At 37.0% G+C, this 21,875-nt stretch overlaps 6 protein-coding genes across 9 annotated transcripts; 4 read left to right on the top strand and 2 right to left on the bottom strand.

Annotated features, from left to right (window-relative positions):
* The first annotated feature begins 61 nt into the window (after positions 1-61).
* Abcd3 (ATP binding cassette subfamily D member Pmp70) lies at positions 62-4,483 on the top strand. Its single transcript, XM_088046453.1, has 4 exons — positions 62-151; positions 228-638; positions 687-926; positions 2,488-4,483. The coding sequence occupies exons 2-4, from the start codon at positions 517-519 to the stop codon at positions 4,100-4,102; spliced, it is 1,977 nt and encodes a 658-aa protein (XP_087902579.1). The 5' UTR covers positions 62-151; positions 228-516; the 3' UTR covers positions 4,103-4,483.
* A 328-nt stretch (positions 4,484-4,811) lies between these two features.
* On the bottom strand, positions 4,812-6,175 carry LOC148168861 (uncharacterized). 2 transcript variants are annotated; one of them, XM_088046457.1, is made up of 2 exons: positions 6,083-6,175; positions 4,812-5,557 (listed from the first exon to the last, which is right to left on the bottom strand). In XM_088046457.1, the coding sequence occupies exon 2, from the start codon at positions 5,543-5,545 to the stop codon at positions 5,201-5,203; it is 345 nt and encodes a 114-aa protein (XP_087902583.1). In that variant the 5' UTR covers positions 5,546-5,557; positions 6,083-6,175; the 3' UTR covers positions 4,812-5,200. The 2 variants fall into 2 exon arrangements, with proteins under 2 accessions (XP_087902583.1, XP_087902584.1); XM_088046458.1 differs by lacking the exon at positions 6,083-6,175 and adding an exon at positions 5,888-5,992.
* Positions 6,176-6,898: 723 nt separating this feature from the next.
* Positions 6,899-9,448, top strand: Calr (calreticulin). Its single transcript, XM_088046456.1, has 4 exons — positions 6,899-7,089; positions 7,183-7,287; positions 8,185-9,185; positions 9,239-9,448. Exons 1-4 carry the CDS (start codon positions 7,002-7,004, stop codon positions 9,257-9,259), a joined length of 1,215 nt encoding a protein of 404 aa, XP_087902582.1. The 5' UTR covers positions 6,899-7,001; the 3' UTR covers positions 9,260-9,448.
* Positions 9,449-10,292: 844 nt separating this feature from the next.
* Positions 10,293-14,096, top strand: LOC148168863 (vesicle-fusing ATPase 1-like). The gene is made up of 13 exons (XM_088045852.1): positions 10,293-10,466; positions 10,555-10,643; positions 10,695-10,904; positions 10,951-11,096; positions 11,146-11,284; positions 11,329-11,671; positions 11,726-11,891; positions 11,940-12,109; positions 12,162-12,350; positions 12,399-12,531; positions 12,578-12,735; positions 12,782-13,125; positions 13,172-14,096. The coding sequence occupies exons 1-13, from the start codon at positions 10,464-10,466 to the stop codon at positions 13,302-13,304; spliced, it is 2,223 nt and encodes a 740-aa protein (XP_087901978.1). The 5' UTR covers positions 10,293-10,463; the 3' UTR covers positions 13,305-14,096.
* A 2,106-nt stretch (positions 14,097-16,202) lies between these two features.
* Lint-O (L(3)mbt interactor in ovarian somatic cells) lies at positions 16,203-19,834 on the top strand. Of its 3 annotated transcripts, none has more exons than XM_088046048.1 (6): positions 16,205-17,067; positions 17,371-17,569; positions 17,618-17,730; positions 18,952-19,144; positions 19,200-19,510; positions 19,559-19,834. In XM_088046048.1, exons 1-6 carry the CDS (start codon positions 16,345-16,347, stop codon positions 19,703-19,705), a joined length of 1,686 nt encoding a protein of 561 aa, XP_087902174.1. In that variant the 5' UTR covers positions 16,205-16,344; the 3' UTR covers positions 19,706-19,834. The 3 variants fall into 3 exon arrangements, with proteins under 3 accessions (XP_087902172.1, XP_087902174.1, XP_087902173.1); XM_088046047.1 differs by having other exon boundaries at positions 16,206-17,067; positions 17,326-17,569; XM_088046046.1 differs by having other exon boundaries at positions 16,203-17,067; positions 17,326-17,730.
* Positions 19,835-20,428: 594 nt separating this feature from the next.
* On the bottom strand, positions 20,429-21,731 carry LOC148168865 (putative DENN domain-containing protein 10 B). Its single transcript, XM_088045634.1, has 4 exons — positions 21,563-21,731; positions 21,134-21,517; positions 20,778-21,086; positions 20,429-20,731 (listed from the first exon to the last, which is right to left on the bottom strand). The coding sequence occupies exons 1-4, from the start codon at positions 21,600-21,602 to the stop codon at positions 20,466-20,468; spliced, it is 999 nt and encodes a 332-aa protein (XP_087901760.1). The 5' UTR covers positions 21,603-21,731; the 3' UTR covers positions 20,429-20,465.
* Positions 21,732-21,875: the final 144 nt, after the last annotated feature.

Consider the following 21,875-nt stretch of genomic DNA (forward strand, 5'->3'; position numbering starts at 1 on the left):
TTTTCAAAATTTCAGTGCAAATTCAGCGGTGTCCTTTTTACTTATATTCATTTAATTATGGGAATCAGTCCGGTTTCGTAAATTTGAAATTAAGTATGTGTGATTGACCGATCAAAGTGACCAAGAATCCCGGAAATACGAACCCCTGAAGGTAAATTACCCAAGCAAATACTTTCTAATTTCTTCTTAAGTGATCCTAAGTCGCAATTATTGTGTAATCCTCACAGGTGGATTTAGCTCTCTCTATCTTCGACGCTCTGTATCTCTGTTCTACCCACTGACAAAGAACGGTCATCACGATCATGTGATTCGCTCAGTAGTTCTAAACTCCAATGAAACGTCAGTAGTGATAGTTACTTAGTTAATTGTTGTTACTTTAGTTAAGTACACTTAACTGCATCCTATCAGTTTGTACGCATGGATGATTAAGTCGTAACGTTCGATACGAAATTGCTTGGTCACGGATCAGTCTAGTGTCCAGTCGTTTAGTGCAAAAACAGCGAAAAATGAAATAATATGGCACCCAATTTTAGTAAGATTGTTACAAGAAACAATGCTCTCGCCGCAGCCGGAGCCACTACAGCAGCCCTATGGATCCTCATGGTACAAAGAAGAAAGAACAATTACGCTTTAAACAGGTATTTAGATGGTGAAATTTAAGGAGGTATGTAAATCTCTCATCTTAGGAGAAAAGTGAAGAAGAATGTGGACGAAGAAGTGAAGTACTTCATCTCTGAAAAGAAAGAAAATAAAATTAAGGCTCAAGTAGACAGGCAGTTTCTTAAGCAACTGGGGCTTCTACTTAAAATTATTGTTCCGGGATGGACTTCACCTGAAGCTGGATACCTCTTCCTTGTAGCTATCAGTTTAGTGTCCAGATCAGTCTGTGACTTGTGGATGATAGACAATGGGACCAAAATAGAAAGGTAATAGTCAATTCCCTGTTTAAACAGCGAAATTTTGTGGATTGAAAACAAACAATGTCTTCATAGAGGTTATGTGATCAGTCATGTTCCATTAATTCTAATATTAATTAATAACGGTAGCAGCTCTTAAAACGTAACAACCATTGTTGGAACAATTAACATGACCACACTTGTAGGAGCAAAAAATAACAGTTGGTTTTATTAATTAATTTACAATTTAATTTCGTTTGTACAGACCTTGATTTTACAGAATGGGAGGATTTGTAACACTCTACAATACAACACTTGGTTGTTATATACGGAAATGACCACAAGGTGTTGCATATTTTTTGTTATCAAATTAATAAGCTCAATTTACGGCACGTACAATGGGATAATGTGCATCACATGGTGTTTATGCTTCCTCATCTTCATTACATAATTTATTCAAAATTAGTGTTTAATATTCACTCAATATCTCCACATTATATTTTATTATCTAATCTAATGTGAAGATTTGTTGTGTTATTTTTTGTTTTAGATTTTAACCCGACCAATGACAGCCATTTTTTGTCCAAAATTAAGTAACTCGTAATTTATAATATGGAATTTCAATGACTCAGCTATAATGATGACTGATTAAAATACAGTAAAAAAATGACGCATTATACAACTTAAAAAACAGTTTTAGTTCTTGAAATTTTTCGGTGTTGTTTCCACATTGCTTTGCATTGTTTACTCTTCGTATTATTTACTAAATTACTCAAGCTAATTAAAGTTTTGATTAATTTAATTACATATTGATTTCATTACACATTACGTCCTCGGACATTATCAGTACGCTTATGTAAATCCAATCAGAACTCAAAATTCAAGGTTTAACGAATCAGTTTAGTCATAATTGTCTGGATGTGTTTATTGGTAACTAAATGTTCAAAATGTAGCCACGGCGGTTCACCTTTACCTTTATGTCAGTCTAAATATGCAAACAAAGGTCGACAATTATGGTAAATGCAGGGTTTTAACTTTATGGGTTTATTTTCTTTAATGTAATTGTTTTTTTCTGTTTTTCAACTTCATTATACATAAATATATTTACTTATTAGTACATACTTAACTGACCATAATTTGCATTAAACTATATTCATTAATGCATTAACGCAATAGTTTTGTTTTTACACATAATATTGAGAAATTTCCTGCTCGGAAAACAGTCGTTAGAAAATTTTCCTCGAGTGAATTCTTTTTGAACTTTGGACTTTTGGTCTGATTTTGTTTATGAGCCACTCAATTTATTTCAGCATGTAAAATGTTGCTAATCTGATAAAAGAATTTACGGCCCGATAAATAAACTGTACGAATCGGTTTACGTAAGGTATAAATATTCATACTTAACGCCTTCATTGTTAGTTAGTTATTAATATTATATAATTATATAAGCGGGGAAAATGAGACTTGATTTAATTAATTTTACGTAAGGGCCTTGATTTTTTGTGAAAAATCGAAAATAATTGGTTTTTACCACATCGTCCCACTCTCAAGCTTGAATGGCAAATTAATACCTTCATTGTCATTTTTTCAGCGCCATCGTGGCCATGGACAAGCAACTTTTCAAGAGACGTCTCCTAAACTTCATCATCGCTCTTCCTTTAATTTCAGTGGTGAACAACACGCTGAAATATTCAATAGGAGAACTGAAAATTAGACTACGCACCAACATGACAAAACGACTCTATGAAGACTATCTTAAGAATTTTACTTATTACCGAATGACGAATCTTGATAATCGAATTGCGAACGCCGACCAGTTGTTAACGACAGACGTGGATAAGTTCTGCGAAAGTGTTGCAGATCTTTATTGTAACACAGCCAAGCCCATTCTTGACATTGGCATATATGTTTATAAATTATCGACGAGTTTAGGTGGAGGAACACCTAGTTTAATGTTGGGATATTTATTAGTATCTGGTGCTTTACTGACGCATTTGAGACGACCGACTGCAAGGTTAACAGCAGGAGAACAAAAGTTGGAAGGAGAATTCAGACATATAAACTCGCGGTTGATAACACATTCTGAAGAAATCGCTTTTTATAATGGCAACCTCCGTGAGAAGGCGACTCTTTTATCCAGTTATAATAAGTTGCTCAACCATTTGAAGAAGTTTTTACGATTTAGAGTTCTAATGGGAATTGTCGATAACTTGGTCGCGAAATACTTTGCTAGCGTGGTGGGTTTCTGGGCTGTGTCACTCCCTTTCATGTCGAAGTCTCATTCAATAACTGCTTCCCATCACGGGGAAAGATCCCGTCTCTACTACACTTACGGGCGAATGTTGGTAAAACTGGCCGAAGCCATAGGAAGACTGGTCCTCGCCGGTCGAGAACTGACCAGACTTGCTGGCTTTACAGCTCGAGTTACACAATTAAGAGTAGTTCTCGATGAGTTAAACCAAGGAAAATACGAACGCACAATGGTGGTCGGCTCGGAGAATCTAAAAGCCAACGGAGGTAAATTCATCTTCCAGAACAACATCATCAAATTTGACAACGTCCCGCTGATCACACCAAACGGCGATGTTCTCATCAAGGAGATCTCTTTCGAAATCAAATCAGGAATGAACGTATTAGTCTGTGGTCCGAACGGGGCAGGCAAATCCTCCCTCTTCAGAGTCCTAGGAGAGCTCTGGCCCTTATTCGGGGGCGAGTTGACCAAACCACCACGAGGGAAATTGTTTTATATTCCTCAACGACCTTACATGACTTTGGGGTCGTTACGAGACCAACTTACGTACCCTCATTCAGGCGCAGAGGCTCTAAGAAGAGGTACCACTGATAAACAACTAATAGAACATTTGGAAAGAGTTCAGTTATCCTATTTGTTTGAACGCGAAGGTGGTTTGGATGCTGTTGCAGATTGGCTTGATGTTCTCAGCGGTGGTGAAAAACAAAGAGTGGCCATGGCGCGACTCTTCTACCACAAACCACAATTTGCGATTTTGGATGAATGTACCAGTGCTGTTTCCGTGGATGTTGAAGGCAGCATGTACAAATATTGTAGGGAAGTTGGTATCACTTTGTTGACGGTTTCCCACAGAAAATCGCTGTGGCAACACCATGAATATGTTCTACACTTGGATGGCAGAGGAGCCTACACTTTCCGTCCCATAGAAGATGTCACAGAGCAGTTTGGGTCTTAATATTTATTAAACTTAGGAAATTTCACATTTGTTGCCTTGATGGAAATACCTGGCTGTATTTGAAGAGTTGTGCTGTAAAATGTGATGAAAAAGTAGTTATTTTTATGTAAGTAGTAAAATATTGAGTTTTTGCGTCAGTTGTAAGAAATCTCTACCAACAGATGATAAATCAGTACTTTTATGCATATTTTTATGACGGTAAATAATTACATTTATATGAGGTCATGGTTTGCCTTTTACGTTTTAGGTCATTTTGTTATATACGACTTTTCATTGTTATTCATTTTTATGATAGTTTGAGCAGCCCAATATGGATGTTGCTAAATAGTTCTTCCAATTACGAAATTTCTGAAACGACAATAAAACCCAAAATTATCTAGTCTTACCACTTTTTATTTAGATTTTTTTTGTACGATCAATGTGAACTTCTCAAGTGTAAACTGTTGTGATCAAGTTTTATTTTTAGTGTCGATGTTATAACAAATTACTACTTAATTGTTTTATATTATACGATTAGATTACATTACAAATGTAATTATCAAATGCATGCCTATGTGATGGTGATGGAAGTGAAAACGTTACAATTAAATGGTTTTGTTTGTTTATTTTTACAAGAAAAGTGTTTATTTACCTGTAGCTTGAAAAAACAAATCCGTGAAAAGAAAGTTTGAATTTTACGGTCGTAACAGGTTTGAATGAAGAAAAGGTGAATTTTTAAATAATTTTATTCGAACGTGCACAATAAAATCAAACAAGTATATATTTAAAGCGAAATGGAAGTGAATAAATATCCACCCAAGAAAATTAATAGCAGTAGATTCGTTTAAGAAATAAATTACCAATTCGTTCGAGCAACAATTTGAGAATTTATTTACAAGAAGGAACCTCTGGTAACGAACTATAAAATAAATATTTCTGTTATAACACCATAATTCTACTCTGCGTTGCTAAGTTGTTATCTTACCATTAGAAAATACTATTTAGGAACAGCGAAATCTTAGAACTAAATTAAGCTAATTCACTATGAATACTGTTTGTAAATCATTTGAGTAAGCTAAGGAAGCATCTAAATAATCACAAACAGGTCACAAAACCACCTCAAGTATGACCCCATCCTTTCGTAAGTCTTTTCCATAAACTAGGTTTGTCTATGTTGGCAGGCGGCGGTTGATCGTTTTTGAGTTGATCTAAAAATGCAGCGTTCTGTGCTTGCGAATTCGGTTCGACGCCAGCATCCCCAATTTCCCTCAAATCACGCATCATTTTCTTCCTTATAGTTTTCTTCATACTTAAGTGTCTTTCTAAAGTCTTGTATTTATGTTTGGTCCGATTATCTACATTATTTTCGACGACGGGAACTCGCGGGTTTTCCTTCTCGACTTCTCGGCTGCAGTTCCAAATATCACGCACATCTCGTATTTTTCGATCGTTAACTGAAGACATTTTTCATAGTCTCTGGAAAAACACACAAAATGAAAGTTGAACCGAAACGTACAAAAACACAAAGTACACAGCACCGTTCTAAACATCTCAATGCAAATTCGCCGAATGCTTTTCACCAAAACGTACATAATTTAGAAAGTTATATACTTGTCTAGTTTTATATCACCTTATTCATGTCATTTTAATAAAAAATGAGCATGATATTGAAGAAAATGATAGATAAAAGGTGAAATTGCACGTACTTTCGAGCCGTTCAACATCTTGCCGATTTTTTGCAACTTTTATAATGATTGTGAAAACGATGAGTTAAAAACACTATTTTGGGCTATTTTTAAAACTTACCTCATATTTTTGCCTATAAATATAGCAAGAGATCAATGGAAGGTAACATGACTTAAGTTACTGTAACTCACTTCTTTATGTCTTTGCTAGTTCAAGGTAAACGACTTTAGCACGATTTTTTTCACTTAAAGCTTAGAGCATTGTGAGTTTTTACACCAAATGTACTCAATTTAACTAAAAATTTTAAGTACTTACCCTTGTCCGGACGCTTTTACATGTTGTTTCTTGGAGGAACGTACTTCGCTTGTGTTAAATGCACTCTACTGAACTTTTACTTTCAAATGTAGGCGATCAAGTTTATTTCTTTGTTTTCAAAGTTGATCTTTTTACTTTCCTTGTACACAGAAGCGGTAGATTTGAAACTACGATACGAAATGAGGTAATCCGTCATTTTCTGGTGAATAATCGATGGTTTTAAGGTGAGCATTGAGAAATTACAGATAACGACGCCCATATAATTGTTCACTGAAGCCGCAAATTGCAAATTCCTACGTACCGATACATATTTATTGACAAATTTTAATTGCACATTAATAAATTTGTTATCAGCGGCCCTGTCCAAGCATAACAATTCGAGAATTGAGTGCGAAAATCGGTAAAATTTCACAATCCCACAAGCGAATTTCTAGTGAAGAATGTCGACACAGAAAGATAAAGAGTTAAAAACAATCAAGAGATTAAGATTAAGATTAAAATGAAACAATTCAAATTGTTTGAATGAGCGCCACATGGCACAACAACTTGAAAGCGGCCAATCAAAACGCTCCAACTGGCCAGTGTATCATCAAAAGGAAAGTACACGTTAGCTCCAACGCAATTGGCTCTCGCTAAAGTTGGAAAAAGATAAGACTGCGACGTTTACGACAGTGAAAATCCACGATTTCAGCGCTCGACCAATCGCAGCGTTCCATCTGTCGAATTAGCGCTAAAGTTCAGACGTACTTCCCTCTACTTTCCCTTTTTACTAATGTCGAAAGACAGAGACAGAACTACGCGAGATAGGGAAATTCTTCCTGTTTGTATACCTCCCTCTCACTATTTTTCTGGCATTTGCGGTAGAGTCGTGGCGAGAATTTGACGTCGGCGAACATAATATTTTTAGTAAGTTTATAAAATGAAGTCGCAGTTTTTAGTGCTTGTGCTAAGTGCATATTTTTATGCATTAAATGCCGAAGTATATCTTGAAGAAAAATTCCAAGATGGTAAGTGAAATTTGGGCGAAATTCGACCGGTGCACGCCGGTTCAGGAAGTCGCTTTCCTTCACAAGAATTGAGTTTATTTTCCGCGTTTTCAGATTCCTGGGAGAAAAATTGGGTGTACAGCAAACATCCAGGAAAAGAATTCGGGAAATTCGAACTGACAGCCGGGAAATTCTTCAACAATGCTGAAGACGACAAAGGTAATGGATGGTTGTTTGAAATCCTGTTTTGGGGCTAAAATCGTAAAAAAGGGGAAATTTCGTGCTGAAAGCTCCCTTATCACCAACGTGGGGTTATGTCATTGATAATGAGAGCCACCATGAGTAGAATATAGATTAGATGGTAAAATTACATAATTCTAATCATTTTCTCACAATTTCACTTGTAAACGCTTAAAGCAGCTCCAATTTTTCGTATTTTATTGATCTTGGAGATAAAAGTTGTTCCAATTGATTACCTGTGCCCATAAATTTCGGATTAGTAAACTAAATGATGGTCTTTAATGATACTTTAATCAGATAATTAAAATTACATAATGGGAGTTTTATGATGAGAAAATTTAATACTTTTCTTACAACAAATAGATAAAGAGATAATTAGTTGCAATGAACAAAAACAAAACAAATTTAACGGGTTTATAATTTGAAAAACTATTCAGTGGTAACAAAGTTGCTCATTGAATAAAACATGAAAGTGATAATGATTATGACATCTACAATTTTTACATGCATATAAATAGATAGATAACTGTTCGGTTATTTATCTAATTTAAAATTATCGTTTAGATAACACTCTCTTATCAGTAACGCTTTAATTTGAAAAATAAAATTGGCAGTTTTAAGAAATATTTTTGCAATAAAACGATCATTATCGGTAAAACCTTTGATTGCATATGAAATGGCGCCTTTTAGAGATTATGTAACACACGCGGTTCCGCTGTAAATAAACGTGTTCTGTACATCATGTAGATCAAAAATAGTTTTGCAAAAATACACCAATTCTCGTATTGTTTATTCTAATAAGAAACCAACTGAAATGGTGTTTGATCATTTTGTTTATTGAGCAAGTTCTTGAAGTTAACGCTCTGCTCCTGACAGGTATCCAGACGTCGCAAGACGCCCGTTTCTACGCCCTGAGCAGGAAATTCAAACCTTTCGCAACTGAAGGAAAAGATTTGGTAGTCCAATTTACCGTAAAACACGAACAGAACATTGACTGCGGAGGTGGTTACGTAAAAGTCTTCGACTGTTCGCTGAACCAAGAAGATATGCATGGAGAATCACCATATCGTCTCATGTTCGGTCCTGATATCTGCGGCCCCGGTACTAAGAAAGTGCACGTAATCCTCAACTACAAAGACAAGAACGTACTAATCAACAAAGATATCCGTTGCAAAGATGATGTTTACACTCACGCTTACACTCTGATCATCCGACCAGACAATACTTACGAAGTCCAGATTGATGGTGAGAAGGCCGAAAGTGGTGAGTTGGAAGGCGATTGGGACTTGCTTCCTCCTAAGAGGATCAAGGATCCTGAAGCCAAGAAACCAGAAGATTGGGACGACCGCGCCACCATCCCCGATCCTGATGATACCAAACCTGAAGATTGGGACAAGGCTGAGCATATTCCCGACCCTGAAGCCACCAAACCTGATGATTGGGACGATGAAATGGATGGGGAATGGGAACCACCAATGATTGATAATCCTGAATACAAAGGAGAATGGCAGCCTAAGCAAATCGATAACCCTGCGTACAAAGGTCCATGGGTCCATCCAGAAATCGATAATCCCGAATACACCCCTGATCCCGAATTGTACAAACAGAAGGAAATTTGCGCTGTTGGTTTCGATTTGTGGCAAGTTAAATCTGGAACTATTTTCGATAACGTCCTCGTTACTGATGATGTTGAATACGCCAAAAAGGCTATTTCTACTTTGAAAGACAGACAAGAAGGCGAAAAGAAAGCCAAGGAAGAATTGGATAAGGCCGAGAAAGAGTCTGCTGAAGCTGAAGAAAAGAAGGATGATGCCGATGATGACGACGACGACGAAGATAGTGATGATGATAATGAAGAGCATGTGCCACCAGTAGAGGTAAATTTGTTCTTTTCATTGTATTTTCTTCACTAATCATTGATTTGTTTCAGGAGGATCATGACGAGTTGTGAGTGTAATAAGAGACATTTTTTATATCTTACTGTGTGCAGTGTTTTGTTCCATAGTGTGTACTATTTCTTTGACTGATTTTTGTTAATATTGAGCGTATTACTTCTAATAAAACACAAAATCATACAAGAAGTTGTTTTTGTATTTCACATTTTATTTGTACAAAATTAATAAATTATTATCTTTAGTAATTTGAATTTTATTTTACTTTCTTCTAGTCACTTCTCCCACCGTTTTCGTGTAATGACGCATTTATCATTTATTTTTGTTTTACTGACTCATTGTGGGCTTTACATACACCATTTAACTGCTACACCCACCAATTTGTAACCACTTGAAATACACGATAAAAACGATTTTTTTAGACGAAGTGGAGTAATTGACGATACATAAGACTTTGCTCTGGAGTTTTTTCTCTGAATTTGGGCTTTTTTGCTTGTAGACTTCACACGTGAGTTAAAATGATTGATTACACCTCCCAATAAATTGGACGAGATTAGATAACAATGAATCACGTTTCGGAGTATTAAGCAGTTTCTTTTTACATTGCGAAAAGTTGCAACAGCCCCACGATTTCCGGTTTTTCATTCCACGTACACCAGTGACAGTGTACTTGTGTGAAGTTAGCTCCTCCCAGTTCTCTAATTGAAAAAAATACCCCCACCACGAAGACCGTCACACACCGCCATATAAATGTTGACCGAAAATTTTTGTCGCAAAAATAATTAAAAACTTTTGAAATATAAAACTTAATTAACTAATTCTTATATTGTGCTGTGCATTGATGACAGTGCAGAAAAGGACGACAGCCTAAAAAAAGGATTTTTTAATTATGAAAAATGGTGGATGCGCCGGTCTAATTTTCCATTTTTACACTTCAGTTATAATTTGATCCCTGTTCATGATGATTTATTATTACTAATTAAAAATTTGATTATTTAAGTTTATTTTAAACACCGTTTTAATCAGCAAATACAAAAAATCTTCAGAATTCTAATATTCGCCTGTGTGCAACGGACTGATTGGTGGGGATTGAAGCAGCGCTAGGTTCACACAAGAGTGACAAGTGAGGTTATGTCAGTTTGTGGTTATGTTTTGTTCTGTCATCAAACACAAAGTATTGATTTTCCAAGCTTTTCAGTGAAACCTGCATTGCAGCTAGGTCAGACACAGTTTTCCTTGTAGCATTTTCAAAACAACACAACAATGGTAAATAATTTTCCAGTTTCTGTTTATATTTTTTATCTAATTTCTTGTCGCCTTTGGTGGATTCAAATAATGTTGTCATGTGTTGTAGTTGTTCAAAGTGGCAAAATGCCCTTCCGACGAACTGTCATTGACAAACTGTGCAGTTGTAAACGACGGAGATTTTTCATCAGCCACTGAGTAAGTCAATGTGGAGATTTTTTGGTTTGATTGTAAGAGTTTTTGTAACAGACACGTTGAAGTGCTGACTGGGGGCAACCAGAGGTTTGTTTTTTCCATAAGAAAGGATCCAAGAGTTCAGAGACATGAAGTGGGCTTTAGTTTACCACAAAGAAAATGGGCTGTGTTGTCCATTAATCAAGAAATTGAAGTTAATCCATATAAAGAAGAAGATTACATCACTTCTATTGTTATTGAAGCAGACTACATACAGAAAAAAACGTGAGTTAGTTTCAAGAGTGACAAAAAAGTTATGGACTTGTTGCAGTACCTCACAGGAGCAATATGACACTGATGAGATGGCCAAGGAGTTTATCTACTCTTTTCCCAACCAAATGTTCAGTGTTGAGCAACAGTTAGTTTTTGCTTTTAAAGATAAGAAGTTACTGGCTCTGCAAGTCAAAGAAATTGAAGGTATTTTAACTTGGTAATAATATTTTGATCTCACTTAATGTTTCTTCAGTTGTGAATATCAATTCATTGAAGGCTGGAGGTGAAGCCAAACCAAAAAAGGGAAGACTGGGCAAGCTCACCCCCAATACAGTCATCCAGTTTGAGAAAGCCGACACTTCCTCCCTTAATTTAGTTGGGAAATCCAAAGGGTATGAAATCCTCCCAATCCCCACTGTCTAAATTTCAATTGTAGGAAAGTAGTCCGCCAGTCTATCATCAACCCCGACTGGGACTTCCAGAAAATGGGCATTGGAGGCTTAGGCAAAGAGTTCAACGCAATCTTCAGAAGAGCATTCGCCTCCAGAGTCTTCCCCCCTGAAATAGTTGAACAATTGGGATGCAAACACGTCAAAGGAATACTTCTGTATGGCCCCCCTGGTACTGGTAAAACCCTAATGGCCAGACAAATTGGAAAAATGTTAAACGCCAGAGAACCGAAAATCGTTAACGGTCCACAAATTCTAGACAAATATGTTGGTGAATCAGAAGCAAACATCAGAAGATTGTTTGCAGAAGCCGAGGAAGAAGAAAAACGAGTATGTTTGTCTATAAAACAATAAAAAGAATATACGTTTTAATTTTAATTTCAGGCAGGTCCCAATAGTGGTTTGCATATCATCATCTTTGATGAAATTGATGCCATCTGCAAGCAGAGAGGCTCTGTAGCTGGAAATACAGGTGTTCATGACACTGTTGTAAACCAGTTACTATCAAAGATCGATGGCGTGGAACAGCTTAATAACATTCTAGTCATAGGTGGGTTTTGAATATCACCGAAATTATTTTAATTGTTATAATCGCTAGGAATGACCAACAGAAGAGATATGATTGATGACGCACTAATGAGACCTGGTAGATTAGAAGTACAAGTTGAAATCAGTTTACCAGATGAGGATGGTAGATTTGAAATTCTTAATATTCACACCAGTAGAATGAGGCAGTATAAAAAGATTTCTTCAGATGTAGACAACAAGGTACTAATTTTAGTGCTTCTTCATTCACTTTGCTCATTTTTTTGTTGTATAGGAACTTGCCACCCTCACGAAAAACTTCTCAGGAGCCGAGATTGAAGGCTTGGTAAGAGCCGCCCAGTCAACCGCCATGAATCGTCTGATCAAAGCTGCCAACAAAGTTGAGGTGGACCCTGAGGCAATTTCCAAACTACTAGTGAACAGGTCTGACTTCCTTAACGCACTAGAAAACGACATCAAACCTGTACGTACTCTAAAACTATAACATCAAAGACTAACATCCTCTTCTTAGGCTTTTGGAACTTCGTTAGAAATTTTAGATCAGTATTTGTCCCGTGGGATTATCGTGTGGGGTTCGCCAGTTAGCAGCATTTTAGAAGACGGCCGATTGTTTATGCAACAAGCCAAAGCGACGGATACTTCAGGTAAGACTCTGGCAATGAAGGAGGACCGGAATAATGTTGAATTTAGGTTTGGTTTCCGTTTTAATTGAGGGACCTCCAAACGCCGGGAAAACCGCCTTAGCCGCGAAACTCGCCAAAGAATCTGATTTTCCGTTCGTTAAAGTGTGCTCACCGGAAGAAATGGTGGGCTTTACAGAGACTGCCAAATGCTTACATATCAGAAAGGTACGTAGTGTTGGAGTCAGGGCCCCAAATAATTTTTTTTAAACAGGTGTTTGACGACGCGTACCGCTCAACTTTAAGTTGCATTTTAGTTGATAATATTGAAAGGTTGTTGGACTACGGTCCTATTGGTCCAAGGTACTCGAACTTGACCCTTCAGGCACTTTTAGTGTTGCTGAAGAAGCAGCCACCGCCTGGAAAGAAATTGTTGATTTTGTGCACCAGCAGCAGGCGACAAGTCTTGGAAGACATGGAAATGTTGTCGGCGTTTACTGGAGTCTTGCATTTACCTAATCTTTCGAAAGCTGATCATTTGTTGACGGTTTTGGAAGCGTCCGAATTATTTAACACACAGGATCTGAAGAAGATCAGTCAACAAATCCATGGAAAACGGTGAGTTTTCTTTATTACCGATCTTATTCTAGTTTTTGATTTTCAGTATTTTTATTGGTATTAAGAAACTCTTAGCCTTAATCGACATGTCCCGCCAAACCGACGAAAAATTCAGAGTGATGAAACTGATCACCAAATTGGAGGAGGACGGTGCACTGGAGGATCCCGGTATGGCCTAAAAGTAGCGTTTAATGTTAGATCATTCATATAGCATAATATTGTGTGCACATTCCAAATATTTAGCAATATTTCCAGGGATAGTCAATTTTTAAAATGGATTTAGAAGCGACTAAAATTGAGATACTAACCTGAAACAATAGTGCAATTACTAGTAAAAATATTTCGCCATTTAGTACTCTAAATTATCATGTAATACGTAGTGCCGCCGATTTCTAGTTAAATAAGAGAATTGATGTGCAAGTATACTAAGTCTAAGATGACTCACCATCACCAAACTGTTGGTTCACAGTCGTGAAGTATGTATTGTGATATCATTTATATTTTTTTCGATGTGTGTATAATAGAAATATATAAATTAGCGCTTAGCATGTAATCAATAATGTTATATATTAGAATGTTAATAATAATGTCGCGTTGACTCAACTTCGGATCTGGCATTAAATGTGCGTCACTGTTTTGATTGTTATTACGAAAATGTTGTAAGTTGACGGTAATGATTGTTTTCATTTTATAGCAGCAAAACCATTAGGTCTTTCGCTGTCTTTTCAGAATTTATAATGAGCTGATATTGGTATTGTAATGCCGAAAAGGCGTTGTTTGTTATTATATCTATACAGGATGTTCCACGCGTTGACTACACAAATTGAATCCACAAGATTTTCAAGACTCCAATATTAAACGTAACTCCAGTTTGGACTATAATGGTGCATGTTTTCGGGAAACATCCTTTATAGCATTGTTGTCAGTGACTGTGTATTATAGAATATTTATTAATATAAAGCAGTCAATAAGTTCCTGGTTTTATTTCGTTTGGGGTCGGGAATTTTGCACAAAATCCCATGCGATTGCGTTCGAAATTTAATCAAATTAATTTAATGATCCACGATAAAATTAGGGTTGTGGGATTATCAAATTACGGCTTGCATATACATATACTTTATTTGCATTAGCAATTGCAGGAGTGTGGGTAAACTAATCGATACGGATTCAATTTTTATGTAATTCGGAAAGTTGCTGCTGTGGTCTTCACGCTCATTTTGTTCCTAATGTTTCTTTTTTGCGTTTTGGGCTTCACTTTTTTCTCAAAAACTTCCTAACTTTTACCAATTTTTAACATGAAAAAGTATAAAAGAAATGCATGTAAATATCCATTTCTCCTTTTAGTCCGGTCAAAAGAAACAAATTTTTGTAGAGATCTTGGGTACACTAGTAGAAATAAAGTGCCAAAAGTCCCCATAGATTCCATGTGTGCTGAAAAGTTATTTAAGGTCAATGGTCAAAATTTTTGGTTTTTTGGATTTTTATGTGAGCTATATTTTTAATAAAACAGACCGTTTTCAAGAAAAAGCCAAAAAAAAACGAACATTTTGGTCTTTGATATTGAATAACTTTTTTAGCACACATGAGATCTTTTGGCACTTTATTTCTTTAGCTCTTCTAGTTTCATCATAGTGAAAAAATGATTAAAAAGAACTAATCGATCGCGGTGGGAACACAGCCAAATAGGAAATTTGAGTAAATTATAATATATGCAACGAAACACTGAAATTGCTTCTTAATCGACTAGGTCAATGATTATACAAATCGAAGAAAAAAGTTGCAAAAAATAGTAAGTCACATAATAGTAAGAGCCATTTTATCCAGAATTTGCAAAAGTTTTCTTATTATTGTGATTTTGCTTATATTTTATTAAACCATTCATTTATTTATATATTTCAGTAAACTGTCGTTCAACAATTGCAAAAGTTACGATAAAAAATGGGTATAAAACAATTGGAAAGAGTTTCAGATGCACGACCCGCGCGAATCTTCTACAAAATTTCTTATTTTCCTGCAAAAAGCTCTATTATGGTTTTAGTTGACTTAGTATTATTGGGTGCGTAGCTCTAAAATAACAAGCCCCGAATCAATAAAGCGCCACGTGAGATGCCACGTGAAATGTTCGGCTAATGGCAAAATCAAAAGTCATCGAGACACGTAGCAAAAACCTGATAAATGAATCATACGAACACAAGAAAATTGAAAAAGTCTTGTACCCAGCGACGCAATTAAACAGGCCTAAAATGTAAAATGGAGCCGCCACTGCCACGTGTCAATGCGACTTGGAGCTTTCTTTTCAAGGGGTGAAAACTCAGAAGGGTGTTTTAACAGTTGAAACCTCTCTGTGTTTTAGTGGTGGTTATAAATTTTTATGGTAAATTTTCGCCGAACTGTAAAATGTGTCCGCCGTCCTTGTTACGCCCCTGATTTCGTAGTCACCTTTCCACACAGATTTCCGCTCCACGCGCATTTATGATTTTGTTGGTGCGAGCCGGTGAAAGTGGGAGCAAAATCGGAATCTTTAATAAACGATAACAAAGTTGAAGTAGGAATCATTGAGAAAAAAAAGGTGTTTCACCTTCAACTACGCGTTTCGACAGATCGGTGTGTAAAGTCAGCGTTGTAGCGGAAACGCTCGTCTCGTTACCGCCAGTTTTATTTTAATTATCTACTCATTCAAAAGTGTTGCAAGAAGCGCTCGGTGTCAGGTGTGGCCCCGGCCATTTGGCGAGAATTCAGCGGAATCCCGGTCCTGATTGAAAGTCTCTAAATAACAAACGATTCAATTACGGACGCATAATTAACGGACGCAGCAAAGGCGTAAACAAAATTAAAAGATAAATAGTTGATCGGGTCCGACCTGAGCGTGCGCAGCAGCAGCCACCCTGCCGCAACACGGATAAAAGCAAACCGATTCCGTGGTCGCAACTACGCTCGTTGGTGTTAAAGTGCGTGAAAGTCCGCTGCGATTTTCCGAGGAAACACGCGACGGACGACGCCGGAAACCGCCCAGAAAATTCCAGGAGAGCCCGGCGGAAATCTGCTGCGTCGAAGAGGTAAATTCGTCGAGTTATTTGCATGCTTAAGCGCGCAGCGTGGGCTCCGAAGAGGGCTCACTAGGAAAAGCCACTGCACGGCGCTTTTTTTCACTTTTTGCGAATTGTTGCGCTCGCTCAATAAACGCACGTAGGAGTTATCAAATATCTGATTGTGGACAAAATGAATCCGATGAAGAATAGAGACCGCATTCTTGAGGCAATTGACCAGTTGCGGCGGCGAAAAGCGCGACCAGACATCCAGCGGATATGCAACTATCTCTTTCGCCGGTTTTCCATAAGCTCGGTTGAAGCGAGGTCTGATTTGCAATGGTGCGTGGAAAACGACGTCGTCCTCAAAGTCGAGTACAAAGGCAGTATCAGCTACAGAAATGCGGCGAAAAAGTACTCGCATGTCAAACGTGACAATCAGAGTGATCATCTCGCTGACAACAAAGCCAACAGGAAATTCGCACAACTTCTGACCAACGCGTTTGGAGAACTCGTCGTACAAGAACCTGACTATCTAGAGTACGGAGTTCCTTCTGAAGAAATCATCAATAACATCCTCTCCAAAGACAGCGTGCGGTACACCAAAAAGTACATTTCCATCTTAATTGAGAAAGAAGTCGAAAACGGAGGCCTCATCAAGATGGAAAACGAGAAATACCTCATGGGACCCACGAAAGAGGAAGAGCGCAAACCAGACGATGGGGATATGAATAGGGGTGTAACTGAGGTAATAAAGGACGGCGATAGTCATGCCCAGGAGTTGATTATCCACGTCAAACCCAGAAAAAAGCCTGGACCTAAACCTGGACTCAAAAAAGAAAAATTCGCTGAAAATATGGACTCGGATGAAAAAAAATCTGACGGCGGATCATTGCGAGTAGGGGGACGGAGAAAGGTTAGTTCCTTGTTGCTTTTCATTGTTGTCAGATCTAACTGTCATTGCCCACCATCGAACCCAAACCCTCACAAATGAAGACCGCCAAACCTAAAATGGTACCATCTAATCAACCATTTAAACAACCTAAAATCCTACAAAAAATTCCTGTCAAACTAACATCAAAAGTGACACTTTCAAAAAACATAACCTCAACATTGACACATCATCATAACACAACACTTTCACTACAAAAACATTAATTTTACTCAATTTTAGAGAGCTAAAAAAGTGTTTGATCCTTCTGATACTCATGTTCCAAAGAAACGAGGACGTCCAGCTGGCTCTTTGAATAAGTCCACAATTGAGAAACAATTGGCAAAATTAAGCGATGACTCCAGACCTAATTCGCGTACTTCAAACAGTGGAAGAGAACAAGGAGGAGTCTGCTCTGTTTGTCATATTCAGAACAAAAGGGGGCCCAATGACCGAATGGTGGCTTGTCGAGAATGCAGCAACAAAGGTCTGTGGACCCCCACACCCCCATCATTCATTAAAATCTCTTTTTCAGCCCATTACAGTTGTCTCAACGGAGAAGACATGATGCTGAGAATGTACCCAGATAACACATGGCAGTGCCCCCATTGCAAAACGTGCATTGTTTGCTTTGAGACGGCCGACGCTGTAAGTTTCCAGAGTTGCAAAAAATATTTTTAAAAAGCTTTTTTTATCTCAAATTGTTTACCAACTTTTGACTATTCGCGTAACTTTAAACGTCAAAATCTCTCAGTTGAGGTTAACTGCAATAATTTTGGTAAAAAATCACCACCCTAAAAATTAAAGCCGCGAAATTTAAATAAAAAATTGACTGATTTAGTTACAGTACCACCACGGATAATCAAATTGCTAAATAAACTTAATTTTAAAGCAACAGAACTATTTGGAACATTTTTTAATTTAAAATATTTAAAAACTTTAACAAAATTTATCAAAATCTAACATCAACAATAACAATTTTAAATATAAAAGAAATTGAAACTCTTATCAGCCATATTACATAAAAGTAACTATTTTGTAGTAAAAAAATCTGATCTTTCATTTATTTCTTTTTTGGTCCCAAAATGTTCTCTGCCACTTTCAGTTTTCTTAATTATAAAGGCTTTTGAAGATATTTTTTTCTCTTAATATAACGACAAAACCAATGATGACATGTCAAAAAGTACGTCCGTCTCTAATGATAAATATGAAAAAATAACAATTATTTTTGTTGTTACATAGTGTAATCGAACGAACACGTTTGCACGGATAATTCGCACCCGGATAATCGAGGTTGTACTGTACTTTGAAGTAACCAAGTTATTACTAGAATTACTTAATATTTTCCTTAACAAACTTGTTAGGCATCGAATGATTAAGATTCTCTTTGCTGGGTCAACATAATGCGCAATTCTTGGTGTAATTTTAGAAGAGTACTCGCGAATTGATCAAACTTTCTCAGTTCTAACCACTTGAACTTTCAAGATTAAAGGACGAACGCAATGATTTAAATAGATTCGAGACAATGCTCAACAATTGTAAGAGTTTCAGCCATATTCCTCTTAATTTTTTGGCAGATCAATAAAACCACCAGCGAGCATCTTTTTATAATCATTCGAAATTCAAGTTTCCAAGTGAGAGCTCGAACTCTTTTTGGTGGTTTGTCCTGTTAAACCGTAACCCATAAGTCGTCACGGCCGTTGGTTTTTACATCGTGGTACAATAGTGCCGCCGCACTAAAATAAAGCGTTTCACGTGATTTAGAAAATGTATTCTAAATTATTAATTACTGGAACATGTAACTGGTTTTGTTTTAATGACCACTCAAGACGGGTCATAACCGTAACCAATAAAAATAATTTTTTGCAGGGGTACTTGGCGGTGTGTGCCGTTTGCGCGGACGGCTACCACCCCGGATGTCACCAGCCTCGGATTCCGGAAAAAATAAAACCGACGTCTCGTTGGTTGTGCATCAACTGTGAAATGCCTGACGAACTAAAAATTAACGAAATTGAATCGAATTTGAGCCACTCGTTCACTAATAAGTTGTCCAACGGGAATGGTATGTTGGGAATTTTAAGTCTTCTTACACAATATGTATTAAATAACTGTTTCAGAAACAAACGTTTCGTCATCACCTTCAGTATCAGGAAATACAACACCTAATTATCAATCTCCTCCATTATCACCAACGCCACCGCAATTAAGTCCACAAAACGAAGTACAACAAAATGGTGATGGAATGTTGTCTGATTCTCCCAGTAATCAAAGTAACAACGACAACAATGACACGAAAGATATTAAAGATTCGGATGATGATGATAATATAGATCCGTCGATTCCTGATGCTACAAACTGGACAGCGGACGAAGTATATCAGTATTTTGCACAGTATTTTCCAGAAGAAGCAAAGATCTTCAAAGAGCAGGTTTGACTATGGTTACAAAAAGTAACTTCTTCTCATTGTTTGATTTAGGAAATCGATGGACGCTCGTTGCTTCTTATGAGGAGAATCGACGTTTTAACCAACTTGAATCTCAAGTTGGGACCTGCACTGAAGATTTATAGACATGTTGTTAAACTACAAGTAAGAAGAGACGATCCGAAGTTGTATTGGTTGTAAATGTTATGTGATATTTAATTTAGCATGGAGGATTTTAATTGTATTGTTGCTTCAGTTCGTATTGAGGACTTATCCTGTCCTTAAATTATATTTATATAATGCGCGAATAAATAGAATATTGTTAAGACACTCGGGTTTGGGTGATTTTCTTTATTTTAATGAGAAAACTTCAAAAAACTGCTTGTGATCAAAAATATATTTCTATGAGAAAAGTTTGGATGTTTTGAAATGGTGGAGGCGCCGCCGTTTCGTCCATAAATTTCTTTGGGGTATATCTTTCTAATTTTTTTATATTGTTCATATCTGCTTGTATGTTTACTTCCAGTAGTTTTTATATATTTTCTATTTAATTAACCACCTAATAGATGCATTGTCTCCCCATAAAGGTGGTTTGTGGTTGAAATATTCCAAGAATTTGAATCTTGTGCGTAAAAATTAGATTTACAAAAATGGTGGATGCGCCAGGTCCAGATTTTTAGCCCCCTAAATCTTTCTCAAACTTTTCCACCCTTTGTAGTTTCGGCTCAGCTCTCTACTTTTAATTTCGGTTTCACCGTTTTGCATAATCAATACTGTGCAACTTTCGGATCTTTAGCCTAATGGCTTTTCTTTGCATGTTTTTATAACACGCCACCGATTTAACTGATTGCAACCAACACATTTTTCAACCGAAATATTTCAATTTTATCAACGATAAGAAGGTCGTGGCTCAAAAACGCATAATCAACAAGAATATATTTATTATAAAAATAATCCAATATCAAAGAATCATCATATTTTCAGCCACAGCTAGATTGAACAAAAAGTTTTCCAAATTCGGATGAAACTTCTTCGATTTGAGATCACCCAGCGTGATCATCTTTTTATTATTGTCAGTAATGGAAGCAATGCTTTGTAGTAAGATAATGAGCTCTTTGGTTTTTTCAAGAATCTGTTGTTTGACTTCTTCGTCGGAGAACTCGCTTGAAGAGAGTTTGACGAGAAAGCTTGCGATTTCTTTGTGGGTTTTTGTCATCGCCATGATTTCTAAAACAACCGTGTCTACATTGAGAGTGTTATTGTCCAATTTTACCTTCTGCTTTTGGTGAAATTTTGATCTCTAAAGCGTCCATGTCGACAAAGAGGTCGTATAAATGATCGTATTTTGCTAAATCCCGATCTGTGGTGCCAACAACAAAAAAAGAGAGTCCTTTTAAGTGACTGGGAGTTTCTACAAGAGAATATAGGTAGTCATTGACTTTTCTAGAGGGGACTAGATGAGTTATGGCCCACAAGTCAGTTAAAAGCGTCGCGGCGCTCGTACTGAACAGTATTATTCTTCTTTTCAACAAAATAGCGGTGTAGAGGAGGATAATCTCCAGATCAAACGAACGGATAAAATCTGAAATTCGAATTAGGCGCTGAGGGTGCGATCAATATCGTCTTCACCTTTTATGTTGGTAACAGATTCGAAATTTTTGAAATTGCAAGAGTATGAAGTTCCATTCTCATGAAACGAGCAATTCCCAGAGGTAAAAATGCTCAAATATAAGGTAACTAAATCCACTGGGTTTTGCGATTTCTCATACTTCTTCGCAAGGATATCACATAACGCTTTGTACTTATTTGGTTGAAATTCTTTAGACAATATGACGACGGCGAAAGACTTTTCCGCGCTGCTTTCATAAATGTGAAGCCACACATTGTTATTGCGTCTGCAAACGTATCGATCTCGTTCTTTCGTCGCGAAGCATTTTTGTAGAATGTAGTTCTTTTGTTCCTCTGTTATTGTAGGGAAGGTCCAAGTTAGAAAGTTGATGTTGTTTTCCCTTTCTACAAAAAAAAGGCAAAATAAAAGAGGGGAAAAGGGAGTCTTACCAATGATATGAAATGACAGTAAGTTTTCCGTGGAAATCATTGTTTTGGACTGAAAAGTAAACACACATTGTGGGAACTAAAGGGTCATGTGACCAATAAAAATTCTTAGATAAGTAGGTATGTAGTTGAAGGCCATTTGAATGAGTAATGGGCAAAGTGGTGACATCTATTTCTCCAAACGAGGTGTTGCAGGAATCTTTTTTGTGCTCCTGGTAGACTTTTAAGAGGTGTGCCTAGGCTATAGTGTCCTGGTAGGAAAAATTACAAGCATCTTTCATGATGGAATTTGCTCGGAGTAGCGCGCTCCACTTCT

Source organism: Gnatocerus cornutus, chromosome 9 (assembly GCF_029298725.1).
Source record: "Gnatocerus cornutus isolate USDA-ARS CGAHR chromosome 9, icGnaCorn1.1, whole genome shotgun sequence".
Taxonomy (NCBI): Eukaryota; Metazoa; Arthropoda; class Insecta; order Coleoptera; family Tenebrionidae; genus Gnatocerus; species Gnatocerus cornutus.

Excerpts from the sequence above, each read along its gene's own strand:
- Abcd3 (XM_088046453.1), top strand. The coding sequence starts at position 517 with ATGGCACCCAATTTTAGTAAGATTGTTACAAGAAACAATGCTCTCGCC. Across the intron at positions 639-686 it reads AACAATTACGCTTTAAACAG|GAGAAAAGTGAAGAAGAATG; the intron begins GTATTTAGATGG and ends CTCTCATCTTAG. Across the intron at positions 927-2,487 it reads AATGGGACCAAAATAGAAAG|CGCCATCGTGGCCATGGACA; the intron begins GTAATAGTCAAT and ends TCATTTTTTCAG.
- LOC148168861 (XM_088046457.1), bottom strand. The coding sequence starts at position 5,545 with ATGTCTTCAGTTAACGATCGAAAAATACGAGATGTGCGTGATATTTGG.
- Calr (XM_088046456.1), top strand. The coding sequence starts at position 7,002 with ATGAAGTCGCAGTTTTTAGTGCTTGTGCTAAGTGCATATTTTTATGCA. Across the intron at positions 7,090-7,182 it reads TGAAGAAAAATTCCAAGATG|ATTCCTGGGAGAAAAATTGG; the intron begins GTAAGTGAAATT and ends CCGCGTTTTCAG. Across the intron at positions 7,288-8,184 it reads CAATGCTGAAGACGACAAAG|GTATCCAGACGTCGCAAGAC; the intron begins GTAATGGATGGT and ends TGCTCCTGACAG.
- LOC148168863 (XM_088045852.1), top strand. Across the intron at positions 12,736-12,781 it reads AATGCTTACATATCAGAAAG|GTGTTTGACGACGCGTACCG; the intron begins GTACGTAGTGTT and ends TTTTTTAAACAG. Across the intron at positions 13,126-13,171 it reads CAACAAATCCATGGAAAACG|TATTTTTATTGGTATTAAGA; the intron begins GTGAGTTTTCTT and ends TTTGATTTTCAG.
- Lint-O (XM_088046046.1), top strand. The coding sequence starts at position 16,345 with ATGAATCCGATGAAGAATAGAGACCGCATTCTTGAGGCAATTGACCAG. Across the intron at positions 19,145-19,199 it reads TAAGTTGTCCAACGGGAATG|AAACAAACGTTTCGTCATCA; the intron begins GTATGTTGGGAA and ends TAACTGTTTCAG. Across the intron at positions 19,511-19,558 it reads CAAAGATCTTCAAAGAGCAG|GAAATCGATGGACGCTCGTT; the intron begins GTTTGACTATGG and ends TGTTTGATTTAG.
- LOC148168865 (XM_088045634.1), bottom strand. The coding sequence starts at position 21,602 with ATGATTTCCACGGAAAACTTACTGTCATTTCATATCATTG. Across the intron at positions 21,518-21,562 it reads ACTGTCATTTCATATCATTG|AAAGGGAAAACAACATCAAC; the intron begins GTAAGACTCCCT and ends TTTTTTTTGTAG. Across the intron at positions 21,087-21,133 it reads ATCTGTTACCAACATAAAAG|ATTTTATCCGTTCGTTTGAT; the intron begins GTGAAGACGATA and ends TTCGAATTTCAG.